Raw genomic sequence first — 21,270 nt, 5'->3', positions numbered from 1 at the left:
CCTGTGTCAAAATAAAAAGTAAAAAAGGCTGGGGATGTGTCTCAGTGGTTAAGCACCCTGGGTTCAATCCCCAGTACAAAAAGAAAAGAAAGAAATAGGGCTTGGGATGTAGCTCAGTAGTAGAGAGTCCCTGAGTTCAATCTCCAGTACTGCAAAAAAAAAATAAGAAGGATAAGAAGATGAAAATAAAATGTGATTTGTATACAAAGTGAAATTATATTCTATTCAGGCATGAAATCCTTTACTTTTTTAAATATGGATAGACCTAAAAGATATTGTGTTAATTGAATAAGTCAGGTACAGAAAGACAAATACCATATAAGCTCATTTATATGTGGTATCTAAAAAATAGATCTTAGAGACAATGAGAATAGAATAGTGTATACCAACAATAAGCGGATATAAGAGGCAATTGGGGCAGACAGAGAGATTGGTAGTGGGCACACAAGAAGAAGCAATTCTGATGTTCTGTAACATGGGGTGGTGCATATGAATAACAATAATGCATTATATATCTCAACATAGTTAGAAGAAAGAATTCAAAGATACATTTCAAAAAGAAATGTTAAAGTTTAAGTTACCCAATGTATATAGAAATCAAAAGATCGCATTGTACTTAAACATGTACAAATATTTCATGTCAATCAAAATATAAAATTAGTTTATTTTTTTAAAAAAAGATACTTGATTATTTGGTTGACCATATTCCCTTTCTTGGCCTCCCCATTGTGAGATATACATAAAACCATGTATAGAAAAGACATTTGTAAGACATTGTGTAGTGATTATTTTGTCCCTAATTCTGGCATTTTATTTCTAAAGCTAGAATTGGCTTTCCTGGTGTTTGTATTCTATTAATAAATAGGTGATTAACCTAATAAATTAATTGCTGTGAAGAAGTCCTTGGATAGCAATGTGTCAGTCTTCCTAGGAAATAAATACATGTCTTAACAAGTTCTCCACTACTGTAAACTGGAGATTTGCCAGCATTTTCTCAGTATGCGCTTCTACCCTTACTTCAGTTTGACCTTTCCACTTTTTTTGTTGTTGTTGTTTTGTATTTCATTTCTTTACGCATCCTCCAAAAAAAATGAAAACTGCTTCTTACATGTCTCTAACCAATAGTCCGTAAGTGAACTAACTGAAATGAGGCCAGTGATGTTTTTTAATAATGTGGTTTTTCAGGATTTCCATGATCTGACAGTGGTTCCACCCAGTCTACTTATCCAAGTCAAGATCAGTTGTGCCCATCCACTGGGAAAGGATAATAACACTTCATACTCTTCCTCTTCTGATGCTCTCTTGCTATGACCCCCACCGTCTCCACATCAACCCATCTCTCCAGACCCTCTAGTCTCTCTGGACCAACTTGGCTCAGCTATATGTATAAAGCTCATTCCCAAATTGTCAACAAGGACACTCATTAACCTGTTCCAAAGAAGAATCCCCAGGGAAACTTGTGCTTTTACATTCAATTGATCCCCCAGTGCATGTTCTCAACAAAGTAGACAAAACCTCTGTCGCTGTGAATAAGGAATATCTGAGATGTAAGAGAGAGTTCATATTCTGCCTTTGGAGATCAACAGCCTCATTTCTTCTAGGCCAGAAAAATCCAGAACTACTTTATTCCTCAAAAATCTTTTCTTTTAGCCTCCTACTTATTAACTCTTCTTTCTTCAACTCTAGTCTCACTGAGTGGAATAGCAGAAACCATCAAATCCTTGATAAATCAAGAAGGGACAGGAGCAGAAGAAGGTTACTTCTTACCAAGATAAGCCCTGGAAGTTTGTGGGGTTTTGTGAAATCCATGATAGGATTTGATGGCAGAGAATGTAGAAAATGCAATAAAGTTTATATTATCTTTTAATTATGTGGCCTTATAATTTTGATTTCCTTCTAAGAATACTTAGGAGTAAAATCTCCCTGTGCCATTTGGATGGTCAAGGAAGGAAGTGTGCTCACTGTTCATAGTCTCATTGACTACTTCTCTGTGGTTGTGAATCCTGAAACTTATGCAAAGGAAAACTCCAGGTTGGTAACCAGAAGGGCAAGGCTACCCAGAGCATTGTGTGATTTTTCTTGATCCCAGATTCCATCTGTGAATGGAATACAACCCACTAGAGGGTTATGTTGTCAATTAGTGGGTTGCAAACAATATTTTAAAGGAAATTAAAATATAATAAAATAGAAATATGTAATAAGGAGTGTGCTGTAAAACTTTTATTTGAACTAGATATATATGTCGGCTGAAAAAAATACATAAAATGTAGAATGAATTATGGTCAAAAATGCTTGGAAGCTGCTGCCTTGTAAATGTTTATAAAAACAATAACTAGAAAAAGTCTTGAATAAATCAGTGAGGACATTCCCAGATAATGTGCCTCTTTAACCACATGAGCTCACAAATAAGTAAAGACTTGAAATGCCCATAAAGTGCTCAAATGTAGAGCCTCCCAGAAAACCAGAGATCATAGTTTTATACACTTTTCCCATAAAAGTTACATATTCACACAAAATGGTTTGCTCGTGATAGTGGATTCACAGGCGTAGCACATCTAATCTAGGAATTATTGGATTCCTGCTTAAGAGCTCCTGCCTTAAATATCCTTAAGTTCCTAAAACTCCTTAGCATGTAATGCAATCTCTTCATCCTTACAGGAAAGTAAAACTATATCTAAAGATTCTGAATGCATTAGAGTAAGTAAATGCAGATTATTACCCAATAAAGCTACTGCTATATTGACAGGTGAGGAAGATGTTCCAAAGGACAGAATGACATGTGCCTAACATAGAGAACTTCAAATTCTCATTGACAGACACATCCAGAAAAGACTGGAGGGTCCATTGGGAGTAAATGAGGAACTGGCATTTCTTTGACATCAAGAGAATTAAGGAAGTTGAACCAGAAGAAAAAATGAGAGATTCCTATAATTATACGGGAAAAGAAAACAGCAATTCTGAGAGGAGTTAAGCAGACAAAGGAGGTAAGGCAATGAATGGCACCGGTGGAAAGTAGGGGAAGTGAATGCTGGGGAAAAGAAATCAGCAACTATTCTGGAAGGAAGCCGCAGCTCGAGGCATTCCTTTGTTAAATGACTACCTGAACTTCTTGAACATCATCTGAGAGGCAGCCACTTGTTCATGCAGGCACTGGGGAGGGTACTGTGTTGGGAAATAATGACAAGAATTTTCCTACAAAAGGGACTGTGGAGAAATCAACACCATTCAAATGAGCCATTGATCTGGATCATGTCATCACAGGAAAAGTTCATGGTTCCCTCCATTTTGTTCTCTTCAGATTTCCCATGTCCATTTCAGAGCACCTCTTCCTTTTTCCCCTTTGATTTCTCTCTTTTTTACCTTGAGACTCAAAAACTATTCAACAATGAAAAATAAAACCAAATTAACTGAGTTCGTCCTTCTGGGTCTAACAGATGTCCCTGAATTCCAAGTGGCAATTTTCACTTTTTTTTTCCTGACCTACTTTCTCAGCATCATTGGAAACCTGACTATCCTCATCCTCACCTTGTTGGACTCACACCTTCAGACTCCCATGTATTTTTTTCTCCGGAACTTCTCCTTCTTGGAAATTTCCTTCACGAACATCTTCATTCCCAGGGTCCTTTTCAGCATCACCACAGGGAACAAGAGTATCAGCTTTGCTGGTTGCTTCACTCAGTACTTCTTTGCCATATTCCTTGGATCCACAGAGTTTTATCTTCTAGCTGCCATGTCCTATGATCGCTATGTGGCCATCTGCAAACCCCTGCATTGCACGATCATCATGAGTGGCAGAGTCTGCACCCAGTTGGTTCTCTGCTCTTGGCTGGCTGGGTTAATGGTTATTATACCACCATTCACTCTGATGAATCAGCAGGACTTTTGTGCATCCAACAGGCTGAATCATTATTTCTGTGACTTTGAGCCTCTTCGAGAACTCTCCTGTTCAGACACTAGCCTCATGGAGAAGATAGTCTTTCTTGTGGCATCTGTGACCCTGATTGTCACTCTGGTACTAGTGATTATCTCCTATACATTTATCATCAGGGCTATTCTGAAGCTTCCTTCAGCCCAGCAGAGGTCAAAGGCCTTTTCCACCTGTTCTTCCCACATGATTGTCATCTCCCTCTCTTACGGAAGCTGCATCTTCATTTATATTAAACCCTCAACAGAAGGAGACACATTCAACAAGGGAGTAGCTCTACTCATTACTTCAGTTGCTCCTTTGTTGAACCCCTTCATTTACACCCTAAGGAACCAACAGGTAAAACAAGCCTTCCAAGATATTGTCAAAAAGCTTGTGAATCTTTAAAGAACTTAAAAATTAAAGATTTGGAACTGGATGGGTATCAACCATATACCAAGCTCTCTGATGGTTACTAGGTACCCAACAAAGAATTAAAATCCAGTCTAGTGAAACTTGGAAATAAATAAATTGCAACCTGTTGTTAAATTGATATAGAGCAAGCAAAAGAGTATCTAATCCAAAATAATGTTTGGTTGGTTGTTATCTTCTACTCAATACTGGCACTGGAGACTATATGACAACCTATAATTGTCCATAAACTCCATTTTAATGACCATTTTACTTACATGAATTTATATGTTCAATTTCCTACTTAAGAAAAAGTGAATAAAAAAGAAAGTGGAAATTTTAAGACAATTGATAAATCAGTTAATTGCTATACTTTCATTTGGGCAATGTATTATTATTTTTAAATTTTAGAATTTTTTCATTTATTTATTCTCTTAAACTTACATATTAATAAAGTTAATTGCATATGCTTGGAAAAAAAGAAATGAATAAGATTTTTTTAATTGAAAAAGTAATTGAATTACTCAGTTGAACAACTCAATGTGAATTAGCCCATAAATGTTTTCAGAGAGGATACCATTTATATTGGATTTTGACAAGTAGGAATAAGACAAGAAATCAAAAACATTGAGTAGAAAAAATATTTGGGGTAGGAGCCCAAAATTTTAATCCAAGGAGCTTGAATAAGTGATACTGTCATTTATATCAATCAAAACAAAAGGAGTAAGAAAAATGTGGAGATTATAATTTTAGTTTTGAATTAAGTTAAATTCTCATCTAAAATAAAATCAATACTGATAGTGTCAAGGCATCTGAATTCAGGACCACCCTCTGGATTTTGCAACCCTTTTCTCATAGGTGATAATTGATGGTATGGGGATATAGGGGCTCAAATAGTAAGCTCCAAAGGTCCTCCCAATATTTAAAGAGCAGCAAACGCAGATGGGAAAATTAGAAAAATAAAATATCTGTGGAATTCATGGAAAGAGAATATCTTAAGAAACAGGTTGTTGGCAATGTGAAATGCTGCAGAGAGCAATTAAAATGAAGAATTAAAGTATTTGAATAAATAATTAGAGTTTCATTGTTTATCCTAACCACTTTGAGAAAATGTTCAACTTGGAGGTAGGGTAAGAATTAGTCAGACTGTAGTGTGGTACTGGTGAAAAGTTAAAGCTGAAAAGGTAGAGAATGGTAAAAATATAATTTCAAGAACAGAGGAATAAAAAATAATGACCACCTAGTTATGTTCCCTCATAGTATTCTATGCTTTCTCATTCATAGTATAACCAAAATAATGGTTATATTTTTAATGTATTCTGTTCTAGTCTGTAAGGTCCAGGAGTGCAGAAATAATATGTTCTTTTTGTTTGTTTGTTTGTTTTAGTTGTAGATGAACCTAACAACTTTATTTTTTTAATGTGGTGCTGAAGATCAAACCCAATGCCTCACACATGCTAGACAAGTGCTCTATCACTGAGCTACAAGTCCAGCCTGGAGATAATATATTTTTGATCACAATTCCAACTGCAATGCCAGACAAGAGTATGCTACTGAATGGATGAATGAATGATAGATGGATAGATGGATAGATAAACAATTGGATGAGGGAAGCCAGGACAGGATATTTTTAAGTGAAGACCTTTGATCATTTTAGTATTTACCAAAAGCACTAAATTACAAAAGCATGCTTCATATGAACTTCTTAGGTCTGCATATAAAATTTACAGATGGGGAAACTGAAACTTAGAAAAATGAAAAAGCTTCTGCAAGGACACACAGATAAGTGCCTGGACTGGAATCAGAAGTTGAATAATATTGGCACCTGTGTAACCACTGAGCCATGCAGCCATTCCAGTAGACTTTAACATTTACTCTCTTCAGCATGACCAAGTATTTTAAGTACCATTGACTTTTTTTTATCTATTGCATGCTTCTCCAAGATCTCAACAGGCTTGATCAGAAAGCTTTAATACACAAATCTATTTAGGAGATCAGAAGCATACAAAAAGCCATATTATTCCACCCTATTGTTCTTTTTTTAATTATATAATTTTATTAGTGCATTATAGTTAAACATAATTCTGGGGGGTTACCTATTAATAAATTTATATAACATAATTTGCTCCATTTCAATCTCCAGTGATGCCTCCTTCCCATCCCTCCTCCTTCCCCCTCACCTGCTTCCCTTACCTTATTGGTCCTCCTTCTTTTCATTTGTTTTTAAGTGTTATACTTAAAAGTGGAATTCACTGTGACATATTCATATATGCACATTGCATGCTTTTGTCAATTGTATTTCACATTTCTCCCCTTTCCTTGTTCCTTCTTATTCCTCCTCAATCCCCTTCCTTTACTCCATTGTTCTCCCTTCTATTTTTATGAGTCCCTTTTTAATGTTTTTATTAATGAATTATAAATAAATAGTTGGGTTCATTTGACATATTCATGCATTCACATAATACAATTTGCTTCATTTCAGTCCACAGTGACTTTTCCTTCCTTCTCCTCCTCCCTCCTACTCCTCCTCTTCCTCTACTCTATTGGTCCTCCATCTATTGTTATTTTTTAATTGGTGCTTGAGAGAAATGCATAAAGGTAAAATTCACGGTGGTATGTTTATATATGTCCATAGCTTAAATTGGTAAATTTTACTCCAGAGTTTCCCCCTTTTCTCATCTCCCCTCCCTCCCCCTTTGATCCCTTCCTCTACTCCACTGTTCTCCACTTTTTTCATGAGACTATTTTTAAGTTAATATTTCTCTCTAACTTCTGCATATGTGAAAAAAACATTAAATCTTTGACTTTCTGTGTCTGGCTTGTTTCATTTAGCATGATGTTCTCCAGTTCCATCCATTTACCAGAAAATGGCATAATTTCATTCTGGTTCAGTAAAACTCCATTTTATGTATACCCCACATTTTCTTTATCCATTCACCTGTTGATGAGCAGCTGGGCTCTTCCATAACTTGGCTATTGTGAATTTCACATGGATGTGCCTATATGCTGATTTCAGATCTTTTGGATAAATACCAAGAAGTGGAATACGTAGGCATATGGTGGATCCATTCCTAGTCTTTTGAAGAATGTCCATCCTGCTTCCCAAATTAGTTGTACTAGTTTGCATTCCCAGCAACGATGTATGATTATACGTTTTCTCCTAGATCCTTGCCAGCATTTATTATTGATTTTATTATTGATTATAGCCATTTTAACTGGAGTGAAATGAAATCTCAATGTAGTTTTGAATTGCTATTGCTAGAGTTATGGAACTATTTTTTTCAAATATATGTGGCAATTTATATTTCTTTTGAGAAATGTCTATATAGTTCTCTTGCCTACTTATTGATTCGGTTATTGGTGGGGTTCCTTTGTTGGTTTGGGTATTAAGTTTTTTGAGTGCTTTATATATTTCTGTACATTAATTCCCTGTCAGAAGAGTACCTGGCAAAGACTTTCTCCCACTCTGTAGACTCTCTCTTCATACTCTTAATCATTTCCTTGCTATGCAGAAGTTTTATAATTTTCCCCCTCCTCTCTCAACTTCCTAGTGCAGCTTCTCCAATTGGAGCAGTCAGAGCTCATCTTTCCCCACCAACTATCACAGAGCCCATCTGGCCATGTAGCCCTTGGCCTTGGAAGTTGGGGGTCCAGGGACTGTGGAGTAACTTGTGTGTGTTCTGAGTGTGTCTGCACCTATGTGTGTGTGCGTGTGGGTATGTATGTATGTATGTGAGAATAAATACAGCTCCTACTATTCAGGAATCAGGAATAAGGAATGTGTTTGCATGAGGGGGATGTGAGTCCTAGTGACGGAGGTGAGAAATCATTAAGAGGCTGAGGTTATAAGGGTGTGTGTACGCGGATGGAGGCATGCACTAAGAGCTCGGTGGGCTCATGGGGCTGAGCATGTAGGAGCGTGGGGAGGCTCCATGCACGTCTCTTCTGTGGGCATGAGTGTGCAGAGATGGATGTGCAAGGAGATGCTATGCAGCCTGAGCTTGGGGAGTCTTGGGCAGTTCTGAGTGTGAGTATGGAAGGCCACATGGCCATCTTGGTGTGCAGGACCAGCATGGTCATGATGTAAGGAGGGGATGGAGTACTGGATTCATAGAGGAGAGGTCTCTGCCTAAGGGAGGTGCTACCCAGTGTACACGCACACAGTGGGTGTGTAAGGCGTGAAAGGCCCAGGTATGTAGGGATTGAGGAAGCCATTTCCTCCTCAGATCTTGGGGGATGCTGTTGGCCTCTTAAGAAGCTTGGGTGGATAGAAATCTTGGGAGTTAGAGGTCCAGATGTTCCACCTCCAAGCCTCCTTTTCAGAGGCTCAAGGAGATTTCTTTTCCTGCTCCTCGGGCCCCCTCTTGATCTTTCTCTTGCTGTGAATGAGAACCTGGGGCCTGGCACTGGTGGCACCCTGGGTGCTGCCCATGGTGCTGGGTGCTGGCTGGCCTGTCTCTGTTCTGCTTCAGCTGGTTGTTTCTCTCCCAGGGGTGGTGGGGGCAAGGCTCTGTGCTGTGGGTGTATATCCCCAGGACCTCAGCCCTGCAGCTCCTCATAGTCTGGCTTGGCGTCCTTATAGATGGGATTTTTCAAGCGGGCAAAGCACCCTGAGGCCACAGTGCCCCAGTACCATGCAGTGAAGATCCCTCATGAAGACTGGCAACAGTTCAAGGAAGAGAAGACAGGGACCATCTTGAGGAACAACTGGGGCAGTCCCCGACGGGAAAGTCCTGACGCACACCCCATCCTGGCTGCTGATGGGCACCCTGAGCTGGGCCCTGAGGTGCACCCTGTGCCAGGCACTGCCTAGCTTCCTTAGTCTCATCCTAGCCCAAGGGTCCCTTCCACCTCTTCCTGAGTGGCTCCTCTGGATGAAGAGAGTAGAATTGGTTGCTGACACTGCCTCAAGATTTGGCAGGATCTGCTTTCTCAGGAGCACAGACCTCACCCACCCATGAGAACCACCCCGATCTTCCCCTTGGAATGCTGGGAGACAAGAGGGTGTCAACCAGGGATGGGGCTGTGGGGCAGGGCAAGAAGGGCAGGGATGTCCTGCTATATGGTGGGGATCAGAATCCCTCCTTCTAGCACTCCCGCTGTGTAACCTGTCTCCCCCAAAGTGCCTTAGCCGGACAGTCAGGGAGGAGATTGTGGGCTTCTCCCTCCTCAGTTTCCCTTCTCCTCTGACCTTAGTTTGCTGCATCAGTCTAGTGGATTTTGTCTATTTATTAAAAAAACATTTGAAGACAAAACCTCTGGCTTCTTTGCTAAGTGCTGCTCCCTCTTCCGCAGGGTCTCCCCTTCTCTCTGGTACCCCCACAGCTCAGGATAAAGGTGGTAGTGGGGAGGGACACTCGGGTGGCCAGGCAGAGTTGCAGTACCGTGGCTTCTGTGACTAGTCCCAGGGGCACATAGGAGTAACCTAAGGAGGGCAGGGGGACCTTTCCCATGGGGTTAAGGGAAGGGACGGGAGCTGTCCTAGGAAGGGGGTGGGTGAAGTCTGGGAATTTTTATTTAAGGAATGACAGGGTATAATATTTTCCTCTCTCTGGTCAGGGTAGGAATATGTTTTGGCTTTTGGTTTTGGTTTTTGTGGGGGGTTTTGTTTTGTTTTGTTTTGTTTTAGAGCTAGAGATTCCCCTCAGGCAGAGGGAGGGAGGAACTAGGGAGGATGGTGGTGGGAGAAGCTTCTCTCATTCTTGATTAGATCCCTCTCAGCAGAAGACAGATTTGGCTGTGGGTGGCTTTTTCTGACTGGGGACAGGGGAGGGAGCAAGTGACCCCCCCATGGAAGTTTATTTCACAGCCTTCCCCATGATGTGGGGCCCAACAGGTAACCATTTGAGGGGAGGGGGCTGTCGCTCCATTTGGATCTCAGAGAACTGGGCATTCTCCAGGTCCTTCCAGGTCTCTCTGGTAAGGTAGCAGCCATCCCCAATGTGCTTCCAGGTGGGCTCAAAAACTTGCTGCCACGTGAAGGCCTGGCTTCCTCGCGGATAAGCCACGTGCTCCCAGAAGAACAGCACTCCTCCCTGGGAGGGAGGAGAGGGTCAGTGTCACTAGCTGCTCCATCCTGCTCCTTCCTCCTTCCCTCTGATCAAGCCTGGCCAAATCTCTTAGTGAAGTGGGAGCAGCTGGTCTGAGAGTTTTTGGAGCAAACTGCTGCTCTGACATTTTCTGCAACCCCTGCTCCTACCCTCCCTCAAGAACCTCTTGAAACTGAGGGGGAAATGACTGCTGAGAGATCTTTAAAGAAGGCCCAGAGGGCAGACAGAGAGTGACTAAGAAACAAGGGCAGATGGCTCACTATATACAGATGCACCAGGCCTCTCTACCAAGACTCAGGTGCGTGCCATAGCTGTTCCTGACATCTCCTCCAACATCCCAGGGAAGCCCCAGACCCTGCCTGAAAACCACAGGGGGTTTCTCCAGCTCTTCTCTTCCCACTACCCTCCCCTAGTGATTCACTCACCCCCGTGCTCTTAATTAGCAGTTACAAGCTGGTGATGTCCAACTCTCTATCTCCACCCTGCATCTTTTCCTGCCTCCAGTTCTAGCCCTCTAACAGCCCACATGGTTTCTTGCTTGGCTGTCTCAGCAGCTCCTGGGACCTAACAAGTCCCAATCAGTGTTCCTCCATTCCAGCAAATGGTCTAGCACCCATTATCCCTTCAGTTGCTCACGCCAGAAACTTGGAAACTATCCTAAACTCCCCTCTCTCTATGCCCCGCTTGAAATATTATGGATTTTTTTAAAATGTGTGGATTCTACTCCCCCTAATATCTCGACTGGCACACTTATTTCCCCCACCTCTCCATGTCCTGTTTAATTCCTCTGATCTCAATTTAAATTTCATTTCCTTAGGTGAATTCCCCGCCTCCCTCCACCTCCTATTAGGTGACTCTCCTATGTATCCTCACAGCATCCTATTGGGCCCACCATGGTCACATCTATTATTCATCAGCAGGTGGTGATGGTGGGGTGTCTAATGTACTAGTACCTCAGTTCCCCTTTCTGGGGCCCCAGAACTCTGGGGTGGCCAATGCTGTTTGCCTGCCCCAGGCCCCCATCCTTCCCACTCTGCTCACCGGCCTCAGCACTCTGTGGACTTCCTGCAGGACCCTCTTTGGGCTCTGCACAGATCACAGCACCAGAGTGCAGACCACCACGTCCATGGAGCCATCAGCCACTTGTTTCATGTCCTCTCCAGGGGCCACCACAAACCGCTCATATTGGAGGTGCCTGTTCTCAGCCATGCTCCTTGTCAGGAACTTCTCAAAATGGGGGTTTGGGTACAGGCAGGTGATCCTGCAGCCAGGAGGATAGAATAAGAAGTTGGCACCAGTGCCACAGCCCAGCTCCAGCAGGGCCACCTTCCCTGAGGTTCCCATCAGCCCCTTTATCTGACTGAAGAGCTCCCGTTTCTTGCTCTCCATCCTTCAGTTGGTTTTGGCAGCCAGTGCGGCCATCAGGTAGGGGAAGTAGCTTTTGCACAGGGGCTGCCAGAAGCCCAGCAGAGCCATCAGGTGCAGGGGCAGCGTCAGGAGCAGCATGAGCAGCTGCAGGAGTCGGACCAGAACATCCATGGCACCAGCTTCAGGTGGTGCTTCTGTTGGGGCACTGGCTTTCTTTCTCTGCCCAGCCTCTGCAGAAACCAGTCTCCCCTCCTCCTGTTTTAGGACTTTTCTCCTTGTGTCCAGATTGGCAATCTTCCTTACAGTTGGACAGGGTGTGTGGCATTCCTCCAGAGGGCAAGGTTCTCTCAATCCTATGGGCTCTTCAAAAGCTTTATGTGGGGCAAAGGGACAGGTGGTGCCTGTGTTCTAGGGAGCACTGCCCAGCTGAGGAGGGTGGTATCTCTAAGGCTGACTCACCTTAGAGGGGAGTCTTAAGGGACACCAGGGATTATGTCTCAGATCACTGCTTCATGGGAGCCAAATGCCAGGGAAGAGCTGCATCATGGGGAATATCCTAGTCTCATTCCAATCTCAGGTCTGCTTCAGTTGATTGTGCAAGCTGGAAATTCTGGTTGGGTTCCCTGAGTACACCCTGAGGGCTGTGTAAACTGTAACAGGAGGAGGCCTAACAGAAGGTTCAGGGTTAGACCTGATATAGCTTAAGAAAAAGGGAGGTTACTGGTCAAAAGAAAAGCACTTTCTGAGCTTACTGGTGTTTATTTTTAAATGCAAGGCCTCAAAACTACAGAAATAGGAGAAAGAAAAAAAAAAACAGAGTACAGATGAAGTCAAGAGACCTGAGTGCTAAGAAGTCTGAGTTCTGACACTTAGTCCTGTGTCTCTTGAGCAGATGTCTTTACTTTCTTGGTTTCGACTGCTCATATACAAAATGGGGAGCCAAGGAGAGGCTGGAGGGTCTTACACAATTTCCAAGATCTCCCCCTGCTCCCATGTTTGTGTGTTCTAAGGAGAGTCAGGTAGCAGAAGGAAGCTTTTGACCCTAGGTGTCCTCACAGCTCCCTGAGGACCTCAGTTACAGCCTAGGACAGTAACCTCCAAAATTCAGAACCAGAAATTGCCACCAAAGCAGGGAAATCTCAAGATGCCAGACTTTTGAATCACAGGAATCTTACCACAAAGTTCCCTGGGTATTAATGGTGGCTTCTCTTTTGGCTGAAGCCTTCTTCAGCATCTTGGGAGCAGATCCCCACACAGAGCATTGAAGGCTGAACACCTGCTGTATAGTGGCCAAAGGAAGATTTGTTTTGTTTTGTTCACTTTGGTTTGCTTTGCGTTTTTTGGTTTGTTTGGGGGGTTTTTTGCTTGTCTTTTTTGTTTGTTTGTTTTCTTTTATTTTTGTGATACTGGGGATTGAACCAGGGAAGCTCTACCACTGAGCTACATCACTAGAATGTTTTTTTGAGACAGGATCTCACTAAATTGCCCAGGCTAGCCTCGAATATGCAATCCTCCTACCTCACTCTCTTGAGTAGCTTGGGATTACAGGTATGTGCCCTGCACCTGGCCCAAAGAAAATATTATAAAGATTGGTTCATATAGATTTTGAACTTTTGTAATTATATTCTTAGTTATTTAACCTTTGTTTTTATTATAAAAGGGGTTCTGTATTTATTTATTAATATTTGCATGTATCAATGCTCATTCTTTTAATCTTTTTATGCCCAAGTTAAATTCTATTGTATAGATATGCCATGCTATATTTATCCATTCACCAAGTGATGAATGAGTTGTTTCCACTTTTAGGGTATTTGAATAATGCTTCTGTAAATTCTTGCCTTAGTTTTGTCTGTTCTGTGTCCTAAACCATTACTCTCATGAATCTTCTCATGAAACTTTCAACATATTAACATACTATAATATATAATACTACATACTATAATAGTTATAATATATAATAGTATACTATAATATACATAATATATAATACTGTATACTATAATATATAATAAAAAACAAACCTATCTTGAGTCTACACTTTTATTATTATCCCATGTTAGCCTTTTCAAAGTCTTTTTTATTTTTTTGGTACTAGGGTTTGAATATAGCAGTGCTTTACTGCTGAGCCACATCCCCTGCCCTTTTATGTCATTTTTTTAATTAAATTTTGTTTTAATTTTATTTTAATTTTGAGATAGGGTCTTACAAAGTTGTTGCTTAGGGCCTTACTAAGTTGTTGAGGCTGATCTCAAACTTTCAATCCTCCTACATCAGCGTCGCTGGGATTATAGGCTTGTGCCACCAGGCACAGCCAAAGTCATACTTCTTGAGTCCTCTGTTCAGGTTACCTGGACTTTCTCACCTTCCATTCGCCTTCTATTCATCATCTCCTTCCCCCTCAATCCATCACTCTATATTTTTAAGTTTGCCTGATTTATTTCTAATCTGTAGAGAGGATATCCCACACCACACAAATTTATATGCACATGTAGACACATAATTACCTGCTGCAGTCTGGCTGGGCACAATTCACGAGCCACTTATCAAGCGGAAACGAACTTTATTTTTAGAACACACAAGCTGAACCACACAGAGCTCTTCAGGAATTCCCTCAGAGCCCAACTGCCACCACCAGCTTCCAGCGAGCCTCTCAACCCCCCCCCCCCCACTCCTCCCACTCTTGAGGCTGATTGGCTGGGTCATGTGGGTGGAGCCAAAAGAGTCCCCCAATGAGCAGCTCCGTGGTCTGAAAGGGTGGGGAAACAGCCCAATGAGCATCACCACAGAGGAGCCAATCAGCTGAGCTCCTCCAATCAGAGGAGCCAAGTATCTCACAAGAAAAAATTACCACTATTATAAACAGTAGGGCTGGAGTAAAACCATTATAAGGTTTAGTGAATTTGGCTATCAGGTTTTTCCAATGTTCAGTCAATCCCTAGAAGAAAGAGGAGGTTGTAAAGATAGATACTTTAGCCACATTGATTTTGACAATTGCCTTAGTAAAGTTATGCATAGTCATAACATAGTTAGCATCCCAAGTGCCCTTAATATATTGAGAAAAATTGGAGAAGTATAAGGTTACATCTTCAGATACAGTGTTTTGGATGACACAAATACTATGGAATTCAGGGTCACAAGTGCGCCTTTACAACATAAACAGAATATCTATTTGTTCCTGGTGGAGGTCTAGTTCTTGCCAAATGACTAAAATTGTGGCTCAAGACAGTTTATTTAAGTCATTTTGAATGGCAAAGGCTTCTGCCATGGCAGCAGACAAATTATTTACAGTCTGAGCAGTCTGGATACTCTGAGTGAGTGGAGCATCGGCAGTGGCTATGGAGGCAATGGAGGCTACCAGGGCAATAAACCCATCCATGATGAGGCTAATTGCACACCTTGTCTGGTGTAGGGTCTTATTCAGAAGATTCTTCATCTCCATGTCCCATGGTGAGTCAGCAGGATGTATGAACTGCACAAGGGATCTTTGCATGAGTGATATTTATACCATGAGTATCATTGATTACTAGCATGGCAAAGGGTGGTATAACACAAGCTTGTGCATAGTCGGTATGTGTATAATTTGGCATAAAGGCAAATCCATGGTCAGGATCTGGACTCAATATAGACCCATTCATCCAGCCAGCTGCTGCCCATTTGATGGGCCTAGAAGTTAGCAATATTAGCATCATATCCATCGTGCCATATTGATTTCCTGCATAACAGTTTGTAACGGCTTGTTCCATGTAGCAGGTACTACAGTAGCCCATGTGGTTTTTGAGCACATGAGTTACATTCCAGGGGGCTGCACCCACCAAGGCACATAGATGTTGTTCTTCCCCAGAGAAATTCCTCTTATCAAGGAGATAAGGTATGGCTGAGACAGATTGATTCCATGGGATGCCATCATTATCTTAGGGGGACTTTCCAAAATGTATTGTTGTTGGGCATGTTGGCAGCAAGAGTTTCTTGCATTTGCCATAGGGGAGTTTATGGCTATAGGTAGCAATAACTATAACTCTAGGTCAGTGAGAGATAGTCGAACATATGAATTATTATAGTTCTCAACAATAGTTTCATTGGCAAGAGCAAAAGAGAGAGGACTGCCTGGATTATAGGTTTCATTATCTACCAAAGAGTAACAGATGGGTAGAGTAGCTATGGAAATACTGGTATTCCACAGTACGGTCACCTCCTGGATGGATAACTCAGGATAAGTATGGTTGGAATTATTAGAAAAGAACTAACCCCTTCCCAGTTAGCAACTGCTAAATGTGGTGGCCTAGTGAACAAAGCTCAATTTACCTGATGGGAGGCTTCACTGTTATTAGTGAGTGCCGCACACCATAGGACCACCATCATAGGCCGAGGGATGGGGTTGCCACCAGGCAAAGGGGCCAGTCTGGTGGCTTGGTCAACAAGACCTTTAATATGACCCTAGGTTAGTTTTCGTAAGGTCCATTTGCATTGTTGAGTCTTTTTCTTGTGAGGTTTCTCCTCCAAAGTTAGTTTCTTCATCTTCTTGGTTGATGGTTCTGGGAGTCCAGGGCTTGACTTTCTGGCAAGCACCCATTTGGGGTGAGGCTCCTGTTAACATATACAAACCCTTGACCAATGGTTAGGAGGGGCCCCGGACCATATCATGCATTTGTTATGGGATCCTTCCATAGGACCATAGGTAGATGGGAGGGATCCATGAGGGAGGCCTGATGCTTATGGGCTGTTATTTCAATAGAAAATTTTTTAATTGAAAGAAAATTTAAAGTAAATAAGGTTTTGTTCAAGATATCATGAGGGAACTTTGTATAGTTTCCCCCGTCTGTTTTTGTAGCATGATCTTTAATTCCTTATGTGTTTTTTCTGATGCCTTGAGTTTGAGCATTATAGGGGATCCCAGTTAAGTGCTGTATATGCCAATAATTATAAACTTCTTGAAATGTCTTGCTAGGGTAGGCTGGCCTGTTGTCATTTTTAATAGACATGAGAATATCCATAATTCTAAAACATTTTATAAATGTAAGATGACCGTTTTTTGTGGTTTCTCCTGTGGAGGCTGTGGCCATTACACAGCCTGAATAGATATCAATGATTACATGAATATATTTTAAATTTCCAAAAGGTGTATAATGAGTGACATCCATTTGCCATAAAACATTAGATTTTAACTCTCAGGGATTCACTCCAGCAAGTTGAAAAGGGCCAATGGGAAGAAAGGGGGCACATTTTTTGCTGTCTCTGACTAGCTGTTTGCAAGCCTCCTTAGTCCGGCTTTTATGCAACTGTCATGGCTGAGGCAAGCAGAGTGACTTGAGCTGTTTGATCCCTATGTCCTGGATGGCCAAAATCCAGTCATCCAATGTGCCATTTTGTACTGGCACCACTGTTGCTCTATGTTCCTTATTAATCCCACGTCAATCCCTTGGCTAGGGCTGCCCCAGCTCTTTCATAAGACATTTTCCCTTCTACAACCTTGTTTACTCTGCCAATAAACTGTGGCAAGTCCTCAGTGGCTTTCTGCCTTAAGCCCTGTGTAGAAACTGTACCTCCCCCAGCTGGTTACTTCCTCCAGGCTCTGAGAGCACAGAGCTGCCCCTGATTGAAATAATTTGGTGGGCCTATGGCTTGTACCTCAGGGAGACTGTAGATTCCTTTTCCCTGCAAGCACTCAGCCAGGAGGTTAACATTTGTGGTGTGGTTTGATCCTCCTGCTGTTCACATTTATCATAGAAAAATGCCTCCCACTTCAAAAATGTTGTGGGCTCAAGAGCCACTCTGGCTAGGTCTTTCCAGTCTTGAGGGCAATTAAGTTCAAGACTGAGTGATTGGAGCATTTGCTCTGCAAACACCCCCTGGGGCCCATCCTCTTTTACTGTGTCTTCAACTCCTTCAGGGTACCCAATGTGTGTGGATACCAAGTGGCAGGGTGCTGTGGTGTGGGGGCCATGTTGACTGGGAAGGCTTGTACTCCCTATCCAACTTTTCATCTCTTATCCTACCTAGATCTTCAAAAGGATCTCTGGCCTCTGGAATGGGTTTCTGGGAGACCATGACTTGGGCCTGTCCAGGGGCCTGGTCATTTATAAGCTGTCATAGTCCCTTCTGGCTTTGGCATTGCCTCATAAGGAGGCAGTTGCCATTATCCTAGGGAAGGATATAATCTTTTCCTGTCAGTAGAAGGCACACCTGCATCATTTGCGGTCACCTCTTCCTGCACCATGAAGGCTAGCAGTACCTTTTCCTGTCTCTCTCCCTCCAGCACCTGTTGTGGTTGCTATCATACTTCAGGGACACAGCCACATCAATGTTTATAGCAGCACAATTCACAATAGCTAAACTGTGGAACCAACCTAGATGACCTTCAGTAGATGAATGGATTTAAAAAATGTATAAATAGATAGTAGAGGGAACTGGGACCAAAGACAGAGCAGGCCCAGCGGCCTGCTGAGGGGCAGAGCCGCCCCCCACCCCCCTCGCCTGCCAGGTAGGGGAAGGGTGACCACCGACAGAAAAGGACCAGTGGCCCAGGGCGGGACAGAGCTTCCAATCACTCCTGCAAGGTAGGCGGGCCTGCGACCCACCGGCAGAAGAGGAGCAGTCGCCTGCTGAGAGGCTGAGCCGCCCCCTCCCCCTGCGCCGGCATAGTAGAGAGAACTGGGACCAAACACAGAGCAGGCCCAGCGGCCTGCTGAGGGGCAGAGCCGCCCCCCACCCCCCTCGCCTGCCAGGTAGGGGAAGGGTGACCACCGACAGAAAAGGCCCAGTGGCCCGCAGCGGGACAGAGCTTCCAATCACTCCTGCAAGGTAGGCGGGCCTGCGACCCACCGGCAGAAGAGGAGCAGCCGCCCGCTGAGAGGCTGAGCCGCCCCCTCCCCCTGCGCCAGCATAGTAGAGGGAACTGGGACCAAAGACAGAGCAGGCCCAGCGGCCTGCTGAGGGGCAGAGCCGCCCCCCACCCCCCTCGCCTGCCAGGTAGGGGAAGGGTGACCACCGACAGAAAAGGCCCAGTGGCCCAGGGCGGGACAGAGCTTCCAATCACTCCTGCAAGGTAGGCGGGCCTGCGACCCACCGGCAGAAGAGGAGCAGCCGCCTGCTGAGAGGCTGAGCCGCCCCCTCCCCCTGCGCCAGCATAGTAGAGGGAACTGGGACCAAACACAGAGCAGGCCCAGCGGCCTGCTGAGGGGCAGAGCCGCCCCCCACCCCCCTCGCCTGCCAGGTAGGGGAAGGGTGACCACCGACAGAAAAGGCCCAGTGGCCCGCGGCGGGACAGAGCTTCCAACCACTCCTGCAAGGTAGGCGGGCCTGCGACCCACTGGCAGAAGAGGAGCAGCCGCCTGCTGAGAGGCTGAGCCGCCCCCTCCCCCTGCGCCGGCATAGTAGAGGGAACTGGGACCAGACACAGAGCAGGCCCAGCGGCCTGCTGAGGGGCAGAGCCGCCCCCCACCCCCCTCGCCTGCCAGGTAGGGGAAGGGTGACCACCGACAGAAAAGGCCCAGTGGCCCTCGGTGGGACAGAGCTTCCAATCACTCCTGCAAGGTAGGCGGGCCTGTGACCCACCGGCAGAAGAGGAGCAGCCGCCTGCTGAGAGGCTGAGCCGCACCCTCCCCCTGCGCCGGCATAGTAGAGGGAACTGGGACCAAACACAGAGCAGGCCCAGCGGCCTGCTGAGGGGCAGAGCCGCCCCCCACCCCCCTCGCCTGCCAGGTAGGGGAAGGGTGACTACCGACAGAAAAGGCCCAGTGGCCCGTGGCGGGACAGAGCTTCCAATCACTCCTGCAAGGTAGGCGGGCCTGCGACCCACCGGCAGAAGAGGAGCAGCGGCCTGCTGAGAGGCAGAGCCGCCCCCTCCCCCCCGGGCCTGCAAGGTAGTCGGAACTGAGACCACCACCAGAACAGGTCAGACCTGCAACCGAGAGACAGAACAGGCCCAGTGGCCTGAGGAAGGGTAGAGCCGCCCCCCCCCCCACGCCTGCAAAGTAGGCGGACCTGCGACCCACTGGCAGTACAGCCCCAGAGGCCTGCAGAGGGGCAGTGCTGCTGCCTGCGCCTGCAAAGTAGGCAGAACTGCGACCACCGGCAGAACAAGCCTAGCGGCCCGCAGAGGGACAGAGCCGCCGCCCGCGCCTGCAAGGTCGGCGGACCTGCTACCGACTGGCAGAGCAGGCCCAGCGGCCTGCCGGCGTGGTAGGCACATTGCCCCAATTGGAGGAGGGGCAGAGCCGCCGCCCGCGCCTGCGAGGGAGACTTTGCAACTATACAAGACCAATATAAATATATAGGGGGAAAATTCAATAGCACAACAGTTTCACCAAGAAGAAAGGAACGCAAACAGTATGAAGAGACAAGGAAAGAAAGGACCACAAGCATTGCAGGTCAACTCAACGTTAGAAGAGGTAATAGCTGCAGCTGATGGAATGTCAGATAAAGAATTCAGGATATACATGCTTCAGATGATCTGGAGTCTCAAGGAAGACATCAGACAGCAAAATCAGACAATGAAAGATCACTTCAACAATGAATTACATAAACAAATCCAAGAAGCAAAAGATCAACTATACAGGGAAATAGAGGTTATAAAAAACAAACAAACAGAAATCCTAGAAATGCAGGAAGCAATAAGCCAACTTAAAAACTCAATTGAGAATACTACCAGCAGAGTAGAACACTTAGAAGACAGAACATCAGACAATGAAGATAAAGTATTTCAACTTGAAAAGAACATAGACAGCTCAGCAAGACTGTTAAGAAACCATGAGCAGAACATCCAAGAAATATGGGATAACATCAAGAGACCAAATTTAAGAGTCATTGGGATACAGGAAGGAACAGAGTTTCAAACCAAAGGAATGAGCAATCTATTCAATGAAATAATTCGAGAAAACTTCCCAGACTTGAAGAATGAGACAGAACCCCAAATCCTAGAAGCCTACAGGACGCCGAATGTGCAAAATCATAAGAGACCCACACCTAGACACATTATAATGAAGATGCCCAACATACAGAACAAGGAGAGAATTTTAAAAGCTACAAGAGAAAGGAAGCAGATCACATTTAGGGGTAAGCCAATCAGGATAACAGCTGATCTTTCAACACAGACTCTGAAAGCTAGAAGATCCTGGAATAACATATTTCAAACACTGAAAGAAAATGGGTTCCAACCAAGAATTGTGTTTCCAGCGAAATTAAGCTTCAGGATGGAAGATGAAATTAAAACCTTCCATGATAAACAAAAGTTAAAAGAATTTGCAGCTAGAAAACCATCTCTTCAAAACATCCTTGGCAAAACATTACAGGAAGAGGAAATGGAAAATAACAATGAAAACCAACAGTGGGAGGTAGGACACTAAAGGGGGGAAAATAATCAAAGTGGAAAACAAACCATGTTTAGTAACATAAATAAACAAATATGGATGGAAGAACAACCCATATCTCAATAATAACCCTAAATGTTAATGGCTTAAACTCACCAATCAAGAGACACAGGCTAGTAGAATGGATCACAAAACAAGACCCAACAATATGCTGCCTACAGGAGACGCATTT

The 21,270-nt window shown here is 44.1% G+C and overlaps 1 protein-coding gene and 1 pseudogene across 1 annotated transcript; one reads left to right on the top strand and one right to left on the bottom strand.

Moving 5' to 3' along the window:
* Positions 1–3,385: 3,385 nt before the first annotated feature.
* LOC114088591 (olfactory receptor 2AP1) lies at positions 3,386–4,312 on the top strand. The gene has a single exon (XM_027930275.2). The coding sequence runs from the start codon at positions 3,386–3,388 to the stop codon at positions 4,310–4,312; it is 927 nt and encodes a 308-aa protein (XP_027786076.2).
* A 5,801-nt stretch (positions 4,313–10,113) lies between these two features.
* Positions 10,114–11,904, bottom strand: LOC114085868 (thiol S-methyltransferase TMT1B-like; annotated as a pseudogene).
* Between the last annotated feature and the right edge of the window lie 9,366 nt (positions 11,905–21,270).

The sequence above is a fragment of the Marmota flaviventris genome, chromosome 3, assembly GCF_047511675.1.
Source record: "Marmota flaviventris isolate mMarFla1 chromosome 3, mMarFla1.hap1, whole genome shotgun sequence".
In the NCBI taxonomy this organism is placed as follows: domain Eukaryota; kingdom Metazoa; phylum Chordata; class Mammalia; order Rodentia; family Sciuridae; genus Marmota; species Marmota flaviventris.
This window is presented reverse-complemented; position numbering and strand designations above follow the sequence as displayed.

Coding starts and splice junctions, on each gene's coding strand:
- LOC114088591 (XM_027930275.2), top strand. CDS start 3,386: ATGAAAAATAAAACCAAATTAACTGAGTTCGTCCTTCTGGGTCTAACA.